Source organism: Tasmannia lanceolata, unplaced genomic scaffold (assembly GCF_043159265.1).
Source record: "Tasmannia lanceolata isolate RefF3 unplaced genomic scaffold, GAP_Taslan_0.1 ptg000011l, whole genome shotgun sequence".
NCBI classification, from domain to species: domain Eukaryota; kingdom Viridiplantae; phylum Streptophyta; class Magnoliopsida; order Canellales; family Winteraceae; genus Tasmannia; species Tasmannia lanceolata.
In genome coordinates, this window is record NW_027518688.1 from 26,070,114 (window position 1) to 26,083,898 (window position 13,785).

Sequence of the window (13,785 nt, forward strand, 5' to 3'; positions counted from 1 at the left end):
TCAAACTGAAGAATCCGTGGCTCCAAGATCGATGCGTTTTGGATTTCATATTCGGTAGATACTTCTCGAAATCGTATGTTTTGCCCTCTTCTTTTCTCTTTAAATTCCAATTTCAATGCTATAATCTGTGGTAGATTTTCAGAGATTTCCCCCCCTCTTAACCCGAGCTTTGGTTTACAGATTTTTAGTTCTTGTTTTCATTCCTACACGGATTTTCTTTGATTTTTGCCTTTGCAAATCTAGATGGAAGATTTTTGTCTATGAATAGAATCATAGATACATGACTGAAATTAGTAGAAACAGTATCAGAGATTACGAATACAATTGAAGAGGGAAATTTTACAATTTTTAAGTTTTTTTCCCCATAAGCTATTCATGTTCAGCTTTAGGCTTTTGAAGATGGAATGGAATTCAGCTTAAAAATATCATCTCTCTCTTCTTTAATCTCATCCATAGTTGCCGGAAATTCCTCGGCGGCTAAAATGTGTTTCTCGCAGTTGGAAAACTCGTTTTGAAAAGGTTTTCAAAATATGACACAAAATTAAAAAAATATTTCTGAAACGCATAGGAAACATATGGAAAACTAATGTAAATAATGTGTATACGCGTAATAAACGTATGCAACACTAGTAGAAAACGCATATGAAACGTGTAGGAAACATGTGTGGAATTTACGAAAATCATTTTGGAAAAAACACGTTATTTCCTAAGACGTTTTTTCATACAATTTTCTATTGTTTCACGTTTCCTATTTTCTCACCCGTAAGCTCTACTTTTTCTTCATTCTATTTGATTTCCTTTTTCTTTTCTTTTTCGATCTAGCTAATTTCCGCTTATGATAGCCAGTTTTGCCTCTTTATTTTCCTACCGCTTTTGTAAAGATTTTGCGGATTTGGTCTTTGTTCATACGTAATGAGACGGAAAAGGGGTAAAAAAGACTTACTAACTTTTTAGTCTTATTCGATTGTTTTGTATTTTTACCCTTTTTGCTTTGACGAGTTTCTTTTTGTTTTCTTGCAGATTCTGTTAATATTCAAAAGCAGATGGTCTCTTCCTTTCTCTCTCATCATCATCATCTTATCTCTCACCAGATTTTCCATACCATTGAGGTTTTTCCTCCCACTTTCCAAGTTCTGATCTTCCATTTCAATCTCTAATTCACATCAAAACCACCTCAATTCCACTCCCTACTTTTCCTAAAACCAAAACCCCAAATATGCAAACCAAAACCCCCAATTTCTTCTTCTTCTTCTTCTTTTTCATTTCTCTTGTCCTTCTATTCTCAAACCCTGCAAAATCTGACCCCCAAACGAATCTACTCAACCAAGGCTGCAGCCAATACAACGCCACAAACCCTTCGGTCTTTCTCGCCAACCTCAATGACACCTTCTTAGACCTCCGATCCCAACTCACCAACTCCTCCACTCACTTTGCCACGGCTCAGCAGACTCGGTCTTCCAACCCAGTCTACGCCCTCTTTCAATGCAGGGACTACCTCTCCATCTCAGACTGCCTCTCCTGCTTCTCCACCGCTGAGGCCCAGATCCGAAATTGCTCCAAAACGGGCTCCAATGGTGCCCGAGTTATCTACGATGGGTGTTTCCTTAGGTACCTGCAAAACAACCATTTACTCTAAAAACTTGTTTATTTAAGGTTAGTGTCATTTAATCATTGAGATTTTATATGGTGCGACTGCGAGCCTGTATAGTCCAGTATTTTTCAAATTTCAAAAAAGAACTGTATGGCTTACACCATAGGATGATCCAAACCGTCCATTTGATGGGCCACAACATAAATACGTTGCTACTCCGAAATCATTACAATAGGATGATTCCAACCCTTGGATCTATAGAGGTTTCATTAATATGTTGTGCAGCAAAAATCATTTCCAATAAGATGATCCTAACCCCTAATCTATAGAGGTTTCCATAATAATGTTGTGCTACAAAAATCATTTCCAATAGGATGATCCTAACCCCTGATCTATAGATGTTTCCATAATATCTAGCTCCTCGCCCATCAAATGGACAGTTTGGATCATCCTATGGTGTAAGTAGGGGTGTAAACGAGCCGAGCCGAGCTTGGCCAGGCTCGGCTCGGCTCGTTAAGCTCAAAGGCTAGGCTCGGGTTCGGCTCGGGCTCGAACCAGGCTCGGCTCGGCTAGGCTCGCGAGCCTATCGAGCTTGGGTTATATTTGAATATCAAATGGACGGTTTGGATTATCACAGCAAAGAGAGTAATCATTACGGAAAAAAAAAGTAAAAAAATAAGTAATCATTACGGAAAAAGTATAATACGAGCGAATGTATAAAGTTTTAAATGGAAAATTACAAAAAAGGTTAAAAATTATGACAATTACAAAAAAAATACAACTAAAAGGTAGTAAGTTATGATATTTACGGAAAAAAGTCATGATTACGGAAAAAAGTCATGATTATACGTCAGCTGTATTATATTTATATTATATTTACGACTATTTATATTATATTTACGAATACTTGTTTATACGGTTTTTTCTTAACGAGCCGAGCCGAGCCGAGCCTGGCCTAATTCGGGCTCGGCTCGTTAAGCTTAACGAGCCTAGCAAGCCGGCTCGGCTCGGCTCGGCTCGTTAAGGATTCGAGCCGAGCTTGAGCTGAGCTTGAGCGAGCTTCCGAGCCCGAGCCAAAATTGACACCCTTAGGTGTAAGCCATATGATACTTTTTGAAAAATATTGTAAGCCCATATAGTCCAGTATTTTTGGAAACTAGTGGTACCGCTCACACCATAAGATATCCAAAACCGTGCCCTAAAAGCTATTTCCATAGTCTTCCGATTTGTAAAGGTTTCCATAATATAGGGCTATGATCATCCTATGTAAATGAATTTTTGGGCACAATGGCCCATCAAGTGGACGGTTCGGAGAAAAATACTGGACTATAGGGGCTTATACCATATAAAATCTCCACTAAAACAACCAGTTACTCCAAAAGCTTAAGCTGTTTAATGTTTATTCAATCATTTATGCTTCAGCACTGTCCCTCACCTATGATGCCTCTTGTTTTTTTGGGCCGGTACATGTGGCACATGAGGCCCCTTATTCATGTTGGCTGTACATGTGGCTGAAAGGATGAGACAATAGCTCTAAATACTAACCATGTAAAACAACTAATTACTCGAAAAGCTTAAGCTGTTTAGAGTTGGTGTTATTTGATCATTTATACTTTAACAGGTACGAAAGTAACACTTTCTTCGATCAGACGACTCTCCCGGGAAACGTAGCGATCTGCGGGAACAACACCCCGTCGGTACAAAATGGGTTCTCTTCGGAGGCTACCGGGCTGTTGACGGACCTTACTACTGCGACGCCGAATATGAATGGGTATTTCGCTGCGGCCACTATGGGCAGTGTCTACGGGGTGGCGCAGTGCGTACAGACGGTAAGCGTGTCTGGGTGCCAAGATTGTTTGAAGGTGGCGTATGGTAATATAGCGGCGTGTTTGCCCGGAGCTGATGGGAGGGCTGTGGACGCGGGCTGTTTTATGCGGTACTCGGATACTGCCTTCTTTGCTGCGAATCAGACGATGGATCTCACGCCTCTTTTGAACTCAGGTAAATAAACTTGGGAGATGATATTTTCATTCCTCCTGCATTACATGCACGCTCTCCTTATAATAAGATTTGACTTGAAAAAGCGTTAAAGTTGCCCACTTTTCACATCAAATCACGTTATAAGGGGAGCGTGTGTGTAATGAGGATGGGCAAGGGGCGAGGAATTGGATAATAACACTTGTGTAAGAAGATGAAAGGGCGCCACGTCAATTTTGCTTCTAACAAAATGACAATAAAACCCCTCCATTGTTTAGTTTTGGATTTTGAGAATTGAATTCGACTACAAAACTGATTATTAGATTCAAAATTGATTAGACGGAAAATTGCCTTTGATCTTGATTTTTTTAGTCTAATAATCAATAGGATTCAAAATCAATTCTCAAAATTCAAAACAAAATAAGGTTAAGGGATTTGCTAGGGACCATGAGGCATATCTGGGGCCGGCTATTGCATGTGAGAGTAGACACACAGGCCCGCTTTTCGGCAGATTTTGTCTTATTCATTTAATTCACTTAGCCGGCTGCTCTCACATGCAACAGCCAGCCGCGGAATGCCTTTTTGCAATTGTCTCTAGCAAATCCAAAGGTTTAAATTATTTTTTTGCCAAAAAAATAGCTATAAATCTCAAGCCTGAATATCAAGCTGCCTGATGCCACAAATGCCAACCAAAATCTCTCTACCCACGCCGGTATTTCAAAACACAGATGCGGGTCAAAACGCGACTAATGATATTCCTAGTTGACTCGGCATAAGCAAATCGGGCTCTTGGTTGATGCGACTGAGTACTTGGTTGATGTAGTCATTACTCATAAAGTCAATGTAGTTTGATTGACTTTGTAAGGCAAAATGCGGACTTGGACAAGATTGAGGCCAAGATAAAAGGGGGTGGGGGGAAGTCCACAATGACATGGGGGAGTTTTGATACTAATATCCGCCATTCCGCCCAATGTAACATTAGAGGAGAGTGTATTCAACAAGAAGTGGTTCACCAGCCATTGAAAAACTAATCCAAAATCAACTATGGTTTGTTGGCTGCTCTGGTGGTCACGGGTTTGAGTCATGGAAACAGCCTTGGCGAAACAGTAAGGTTGCTCCATTGTGACCTGGTGGCCGGCCTCTCTGCAAAGCAGGGGTAAGGCTACGTGCATCTAGCTCTCTCCAGACCCCGCAATGGCGGGAGCCTTGTGCACTGGGCTGCCCTTTTTTTGCTGGCTGCTATGGCTGTTCTCTGCCTTCATATTGTCTAAACTAAGAGACCCATCGATAATTGTCTCATATAGTCTCCTATTACAGCTTTTGTAGGGAGGACATTTTTTTTGAAATCCAACTATTACAGCTCTGTTCATTCTGAATTTTGAGAATTGAATTTGGGTATAAAACTGATTATTATTGGACTCAAAATTTCGCATAATTTGGAGTCCAATAGTCAATTTTTTGGATTTAAAATCAATTCTCAAAATCCAAAGGGAACTGGGCCTAAGTAAGTTTTTTCTTTTTATTACTAAAACAGATCTCACATTTAGATTGTTTTTTCTACTTTAGAAACTTTGTTTTTCAGTCGGATTGGGCTGGACTTAGGACCTGGATCCACCACAATGGCAACCCTAAGCCTGGATCTGGGCCTCGACTCGGGCTTGGGCTTTAAATAGATATGTACACACTACCATAAAACCATGACACGCCACTCCTCTAATGGACCCTATAAATAAACAATAGATGCATAGACCAAAATCGAGATGGTAGTCCACCAACTCATCTTCAACACATCCACCTTGTATTATTCAGGATCACTATACGATTTAATGGCTGAATCGACTGTTTGTAGGAAGTTCTAGCAAGAAGAAAGCCATTATTGGGGGTGTTGTTGGAGGAGCTGCTGGTTTTCTTCTGTTACTTGTTCTGTTCTTTGTGTTGCGTCGACGGTCAAAAAATACTAAGAATACCCGGAAAGGTATGAAACAGCTGCAATTCCATCAGTTTTGTTTCCCCTCATTTCTGTATTTCTTGAAACCCTTTTACTTGCTAGGTCAGGAGAATTTTTTGTCTGATGTGTGCATGATAGTGGTGGTGTAAATAGGGGATTAGTTAGTGGATGGATGTGTGTTTATGGGTGTTAGTTATATAGCTTATGTGCTGTAGAGTTGTGGGAGTAGTTATTGCCTATGTTTATGTAAGTGGGTTGTGGGTGTAGTTATTTTCTATGTGTTACGTAAGTGGGTTAATGGGATAGTGATGTGGCACTCCCTTTTGCTTGTATTTAAGTAGTAATAAATCAATGAAATAGCAAGAAGAGAATTTTATAGCAAAGGAAACTTTGTAGGAGAGTCATGGTTCCTCTCGATTTGAACCATTAGGAGGTCCGGTTGCCTCGAATCAACCTTTCTCCCCCTCATTTCTATTTTCTTTTTGTTTATCTCCGTTACGGCCGATTAGGCACGTAACATTGTCCTACTTTTTTCTAGTTGATACTAAGAACTATTTCCTCAATACATTTTCGATTTTTCTAGTTGGATTGGATACTTGTGAAGATAGAATTTCTGATATCCTATGCCTACATAACTATTTCTGCAGGAGACATATTAGGGGCAACTGAGCTGCGTGGTCCGCTGAATTTTCGTTATAAAGATCTCAAATTGGCAACCAAAAATTTCAGTGAAGAAAATAAATTGGGCGAAGGAGGATTTGGAGATGTGTACAAGGTAAGTTGCTTTGAGCTGGTGATTCTCAAGATGTTAATTATTGCTACTTATAATGGTTGTTGTTCAGACATGAAATGGTATAAAAATAAAAATAAACAGTTCCTTTTGCTGTTTGAAAATTAGAAATGAAAATTTTCATGTTTCAAGTGTGCGTATTCCAAAATATTTGATATTCCCGCATGTAATCTATGGGAGAGTCAAAAGGATCCGTTTTTTTTTCCCATGGCAGGGCGTTCTGAAAAATGGGAAAACAGTAGCAGTCAAGAAACTTATGATACGACAATCCAGCAGAGCAGAGACAAGTTTTGAAGTCGAAGTGAAGCTTATAAGCAATGTTCATCACAGAAATCTTGTTCGACTACTTGGTTGTTGCGGCAAAGGCCCAGAACTGCTGCTCGTTTATGAATACATGGCTAACAGCAGTCTTGACAAATTCTTATTTGGTATGGTATCATCTTTCCAACTTAGCTAGAATAGTGACCAAGAAATTTGGGGATGTCTAATGTTTTTTTTAATCTTTACTGTTGATTTTAAATAGAATTGCTAGTAACTTGATTGTCTTCTGCTAAACTCTGTTTCATAAACTAGAGTCATGCCATCTTAGTTGTTTTAATTGTAAGCTTTATTTTTAATTAATTGCAATCTTCTCAGTCTTCGAAGCTACTGTCTACATAGTTGCATATATTCTTTTTCGCTTTTGGTAAAGTACAAATAGAGTAGCCCGGTCTAACAAGATCTACATGGTGCGTACATGATAGAAATTGTAAACAGACCACAAGCGACAAGATAATAGGAGTGTTTTGCATGGTTTGTCAAGATTGTCTATATTAAAGTATAAAAGATTCAATAACGCCTTCTCCAACAGCTTAAGCTTTTAGAGTAACTGGTTGTTTCACATGGTATCAGAGCAAAGGTCCTGAGTTCAAACCTCCTTGATAGCAAAAATCTACATGCAATGGCCAAACCCAAGCCGTGGCACCCTGAAGGAAGCCTCTCCCAGCAAATTTCAAAAGATAATACAATAATCACCCTTGCAGAAGCCAAGAAGCTGAGTGAGATTCGAAGAAATGATATCTTGCATTCGGATCTGAACTATCCTACTCTCCGAGAAGAAAAAGAGATTCTTTCCAGAGGTATTTTCATCAAAGTGCCCTAAAATATAGTCATTTGGAAACCCACGGTGGATGGCAGCTTCTCAACTAAAAGCGCATGTGATACTCTTCGTAGCCACTTCCCTCATGTCCCCTGGGCTACTCCTGCTGGTTATCGGGGCATATCCCTAAACATGCTATGGTTGTTTGGAAGGCTCTTCAGAATAAACTTCTCACAAAGGATAACTTGCTAAAATTCCTCCCTCACATTGATACCAGATGCAATCTGTATAATGCTCATGCGGAAACAGTTGACCATTTATTTTTTCAACGTGGGTATTCCTGTTGGATCTGGAGATCCATCTTATGGAGATTCAATAGTAGGAGTAGCGCTCGAAATTCCCTGCAAGAAGAAGAAATTTGGATTCAAACTAACTGGAAGGGGAAGACTCAAGCTGTGACTGCTCTCCGAATTGCTTTTGCTTCAACAATTACAGAATATGGAAGGAGCACAATTGTCGTCATTTTGAGAACAAAAAGAATCACAAATCCGGAGTCCTTAGGAATGTCATTCAAGATGTTAAAGAAAGAATCAACTGGTTAAACATCCATGATGTAGACAGCCAGGAAAGAAAGAACATCGCTTCCCTAATTGGATACAAATTTAGAGTAAATCAAGTCTTGCCCAAGCAATGGTCTTGGATTCCACCAGACCCTGGGGAATTCAAACTGAACACTGATGCGTCACTGGACAGCGAAGGAGGAGGATTGGGAGGTCTAATCCGTGATGATAAGGTATGCTGATATCAATGTTTTCTATCAACACTGATAAAAATGAGATATATGAGCTGGAGATCATGGCAATTCAGACTGGTATTGTGCAAGCCTCTTCACTGGAAATTAGGAGAATATGGATTGAATCTGACAAAACCTAAACCTCCCTGGAGAAGATTAGATTTGTTAAATCAGATCCAAGACACCCTTTCTTCCTTTCGTTCGTGGAAAATCTCCCAAACATGGAGAGAAGCCAATGCTGCAGCTGATTTATTGTCCAAAAGATCTTGGCCATGGAAAGATAGTCTAATCCCTCAACTTCTCTGTCCTCAGAACCTATTAACTTGCTTGTTGATGGATAGAGAAGGATCAATGTACCAAAGACCGTAATTTCTTTTCTTTTTCTTGTTTTGTTCTCTGGCGGGGGTCTGCATAACCCAAGCTTATCAATCAAAAAAAAAAAAAGAACATGTGCCACGTATAGGCTGAAGAACCATTTTCCACCACGAGCAACAAGCACAAGAGATTAGAAGATATAATCACCAATCCTTAACCCAATCATTACACACTGAAAGCTAACATTCCCCAAAGATCAAACTGAAGAGTGCATCTGGCTTCCAAGCGAACCTCATTTGGATTCCCACACATCTTTGCTCTCTGTATTTTCTCATCTCTGCATGCAAAAGATCTAACATAAACCGCCGCACGCGCGCACACACACTTTTGTTTTCTTAACCCTCTCTCTCTCTCTGTCTCTCTAGGAAACAATAACAAAGTAAACTCATACGAGACTCTCTCTCTCTCTGATTCCTATATCCATCAAGAAACTACATGAGAAGAGTCCACTTGTGTAGAAAACAAGACACCAATCCCAACAATCTCAACCTTGACTTGTTTTCTAGCCACCTTGAAGATTTTTCATTGGCGTCTCTGCTTGTTTATCATAAGGAGAGATTGAAGAGGATGTTAACCACAGAATAAGACCAGGTTGGATGAAGTGGAAGCATGCTTCAGGAGTTCTGTGTGACCGTAAAATACCTACCAAGTTGAAGGAAAAGTTTTATAAGACAACTGTGAGGCCAACCATGCTGTACGGCTCATAATGTTGGGCCACCAAGAAGCAACATGTGCATAAGATGAGTGTAGCGGAGATGCGAATGCTTAGATGGTTGTGTGGACACACAAGGTTAGATAGAATTAAAAATGAAAACATTCGTAAAAAGGTGGGGTGGCACCAATTGAGGAGAAGATGAGAGAGCACCGCTTAAGATGGTTTGGGCATATCCAACGTAAGCCTTTGGATGCTCCAGTGAGAAAAAGTGACTCGTGCCGAGTTGATGGAGTAAAAAGAGGTAGGGTCAGACCGAAAACTACTTGGGTGGAAACAGTGAGGAAAGACTTGATGGCTAGGAACATAACATAGAACGTGACCTTGGATAGGAGAGAATGGAAGAAAGTGATCCATGTAGACGAACCCAACTAGTGTCAGGATTATACTTGGTCAATTTGAGCAGGATAGATTCTTTCACCTTCTTCATGAAAATTTTCTAAAGGATTCATTAGCCGACCCCAACTAGTTTGGGACAAAGGCTTAGTTGAGTTGAGTCTCTGCTTGTTTACCATAATCACAAAAATCTATTATCTTCTGAAGCCACCATTTATAAATATCACCGAATCATCTTGGTTTTAACTCCACTTGACTTGATCAACATGGACAATACACATGCATGCCCTGCCTCGAGTCGACTCACCTAGTCATTTCTGTAGAGGGACCTCAAATATCCTCTCCACAAACAAAACATATTACCTCTTCACTAGCGTTTGCAACTTAGAAACTTGTCTTTGTATCAACTGCAAAAGAGACCCATAGTGCACACTCCACTATTTCCAATCATCCATTGCGGTACTAGGAACACCATCCCGTACCGTTTTCCCCACTAGACGATATAAACTCTCGCACTTCTCCCTTTTCATCAAGATCATACAACCACATGATTTTCATGACTCTACCTGCAGCCGAGTACCTGCAACCAATGGAGTCGAACCGGCTAAGTGATATGAATAAAGAAACTATGAATAGAACCTACTTCATGTATGTTATCATTGCAACCTATGGAGTCAGCATATTGTCCGACTTCGGACAATCCTGCCTGATGTGACTTAAGCCTTGCAATGATACCATTGGTCCTATGCTCTCTTCATGCAGATTAAGCATGCGGTGTTAATATTAGATAGACCTCCACTTTATATCTCTTTCTTGGTTATAGTTTGGTGTTGTGTGAGTCAAAAATGAAGCTACGACCACTAATTGGCTAATAGTAGTGAGACTGTTGCAAGTTCAAATTCCAGCCTACAAAAAAAGAGGGTGGCACTAGTAACATTTGTGGGTGAGAATCTTTCGAAATACATATTTTTCATTTGAATTTTGATAAGCTCAAGTATTTTAAGATTCAGTCTAGCACATGAGTAGAAAAATGCTTGAAACCCATGATTGGAATTTACAAAAGTTTCCACCCATATCCTATTACAGATATGGTAGCAATGTAGTAGATGCTGCATGATTACTATATGGCCACCTTGTTGTAATAATCATTTTACTAAATTGAACAGCACAGAAACGTAAATGTTAGTTTGAAATTAGAAACACAGAAAATGCCTTTTCCCATGCCAAAGATCTTCAAAAGAGCATCTTAGCCGTCAACAGAGTCCTAATTTCTGTGCATGTGTGTGTGGTTTTTGGCCTGGAACCAGGTATTTTTATATTCTTTCCTTCCTTTCAATTGTGCTAAATAGAATTATGTGGTCATGAATGATAGGTGACAAACGTGGAACTCTCAACTGGAAGCAGCGATTTGATATAATCGTGGGCACAGCTCGTGGCCTTGCATATTTGCACGAGGAATTCCATGTCTGTATTATACACCGAGACATTAAATCAAGTAACATACTGCTCGATGACGAATTCCAGCCCAAAATTGCAGATTTTGGACTAGCAAGGCTTCTTCCAGAGGACCAGAGTCATCTCAGCACCCGATTTGCAGGAACCTTGTAAGTCAGAATGATCACAACTGAGTACATTGTTTTATTCATTCACTATCTTTCCATTTGGTTGAAAAAAGTGACAGATATATGTATAATAGTCGTAATAAATGATTTAGTGTCCTGCATGGGTTCCACTCTTATGACTCATTCTCAGTTGTATTTCTGTTAACTATGGAAATTTATGTTAAGAGTATCCAGTTCTTCAAAACTACGGGAATTATAATAATTTTATCTTTTTTAATTCCGATCTGCGAGCTATTCATGTCATCGGTTTGGACAGGGGGTACACTGCACCTGAGTATGCAATCCACGGGCAGCTTTCCGAGAAGGTTGATACATATAGCTATGGCGTGGTCATCCTGGAAATCATAAGTGGTCGAAAGAGTAACGACATAAAGCTCGAACCTGTCAACCAATACCTTCTTGAATGGGTAATAATTTTCAGTAGCCATTTACCTCTTTTTCTTTCTGATGCTATTACCATCTCAATGAAAGGGGCCATCTAATCAATAGATCTATGGAAACAATGTTATTATTGACACTTGAAGATAAAATAAACTTCTGCATAGCGTACAAAGGTGAGGACATCTTGGGGCACAAAATCAGCTCAAATAAACAAGAGAATAGAGTTTACAAGAAAACCAAAGATAAGCACCAGAGATGCTTACCATTCTAGGCTAATAAAATTGAGTTGTGTTCCTCTGTTTTGACTTCTAATCATAATGTAATAGGCCATAATTTTGTGACACCATTTCCTTTCATGATTTGATTTCCAATCCTTTCCACAGATTTTGCTTTGTCTCAGCTAAGCTGTAATTCACCAAATAAAGTCGCCTTTGTAGCACTCCAATATCTGCTGATAAGCCATTAAAAGATACCCAGAGAGTTCTTAGTTTCATACATTCATATATACATAGTTACATGTGTAGGTGTTAAGTTATAGTGTGTGTTTTTCCCTATTTATTGCAGCCATTTTTTTAAATTTTATGCCTTGGTTGGCAACCATTAAATTCGTTTTCATGGAAGATTAGCTTACCGAGTGTTAAGAGGGGAGCATGGCAAGTAGGAGAGGAAGAGAATCGGGAGGGCACAAGTGAGGAGATGGTGCAAAGTGGCTGGAAAATAAGAAAACAAAAACTCTATTTTGAGTAGAGTTTTTCTTTTCCCTGCTTTTCATCCACTCCTCAGTAATGCCCTCTCAATTCTCTTCCTTCCCCTCTCCCATCACTTCATAAACTAATATTCCATGGAAAAAACTTTCATGGCTTCCAAACATTGCCTTTGATGAAACCTTGATCTTCTACTCTGTATTTCAGGCTCCTTGTTATGTTATCATGTTTTGCCATACTTTCTGCGTTGAATCTATTTGAACACTTGATAAAAACCACATCCTTTCTCTCTATCATGAAAATGCATTCATGGAAATGTGAATGTACCCGTGATTAAGTTCTTTTTCAACTTCTCGGGTTCCAATTGTTTTTTGATCAATTATTAGATACATATGCTTATTATAGCATGGTTTAACAGGCGTGGAAACTATACGAGACAGACATGTTGATTGATTTGGTGGACAGTAACTTGGACCCAGACGATTACAAAATAGATGAAGTGATGAGGGTTATAGAGATAGCTCTCTTGTGTACTCAGTCCACAGTTGCTTCAAGGCCAACAATGTCTGAAGTTGTGGTTATGCTGCTGAGCAAAGGTATAATGCAGAAACCGACCAGGCCACCCTTTATAGATGCTGCCAACAGAGTTCATATAGACACATCCACCTCTGCTGCGTCATCTAATGCCACAATATCGATCTCCCAGACTTCGGCTCGCTGAAATGTAAGCCAACAACTCTTGAATCCTTGTTGAGCAAACCCAAGAAAATAATAGAGGATCTACTGCAGAATATATGAATGGAATTAGATCATACAAATTACAAAGGACAGATTTTGGAGTAACAGTTATAGAATCTGAGTTGAATCCAATGAACATTCATTTTTTTCTTAGTTAGTTGTTCTATGCAGTGAAAAGAATTCGGTGTGAAGACATTTTTTGCAAGTGAGCACTAGCCTCTAGCCATCTCGCCTTATTTTCCTCTTCCATCTGTCCCTCTCGTAAGTCATAAAGCTCTCTTCCTCATCTCGTCTGATTGTCTCCATTGTTGTTGTTGATTTGGTCGGCCATGGCGTGTTTATGGAGGAAATAAGGATGAATACTGGATGTAAGATACATAGCTGCTGCTGGTGTTTCGATTATTCTGTATAAAAGTTCGGTTTCTGTTTTGTCTTTTTTTCCTTGTTTTCTTTCTTCAACTGATAGATTTGGGTGGGTATTAGCTTTTGTTTATGTTTTTTTGCTTCTATTTTCTTTTCTTTTCTGCTTGCTTGTAATTTTCCATTTATTATTATTGACTACTGACCAGCTGATTTAGGCATATAATTGTTGAAACAATGGTGAGACAAAACTGGAATCAAAAGTCAGTGTCATAGTTTAAATCAGCTAAGGACAGAAATCTAGTGAGCTGTATCCGACACCGAAACATTCAGTCTAAAATAGCTAAAAGTGTGATGTATCAAACCCAGAAATTCCAAAT

At 39.4% G+C, this 13,785-nt stretch overlaps 1 protein-coding gene across 4 annotated transcripts; it reads left to right on the top strand.

Annotated features, from left to right (window-relative positions):
* The first annotated feature begins 291 nt into the window (after positions 1-291).
* On the top strand, positions 292-13,480 carry LOC143886808 (cysteine-rich receptor-like protein kinase 44). Of its 4 annotated transcripts, XM_077390938.1 has the most exons (10): positions 293-928; positions 1,021-1,608; positions 3,213-3,592; positions 5,418-5,543; positions 6,164-6,291; positions 6,521-6,734; positions 10,973-11,204; positions 11,479-11,629; positions 12,726-13,031; positions 13,217-13,480. In XM_077390938.1, exons 2-9 carry the CDS (start codon positions 1,217-1,219, stop codon positions 13,026-13,028), a joined length of 1,926 nt encoding a protein of 641 aa, XP_077247053.1. In that variant the 5' UTR covers positions 293-928; positions 1,021-1,216; the 3' UTR covers positions 13,029-13,031; positions 13,217-13,480. The 4 variants fall into 4 exon arrangements, with proteins under 4 accessions (XP_077247054.1, XP_077247053.1, XP_077247051.1 ...); XM_077390936.1 differs by having other exon boundaries at positions 295-928; positions 12,726-13,480; XM_077390939.1 differs by lacking the exon at positions 5,418-5,543 and having other exon boundaries at positions 292-928; positions 12,726-13,480.
* Positions 13,481-13,785: the final 305 nt, after the last annotated feature.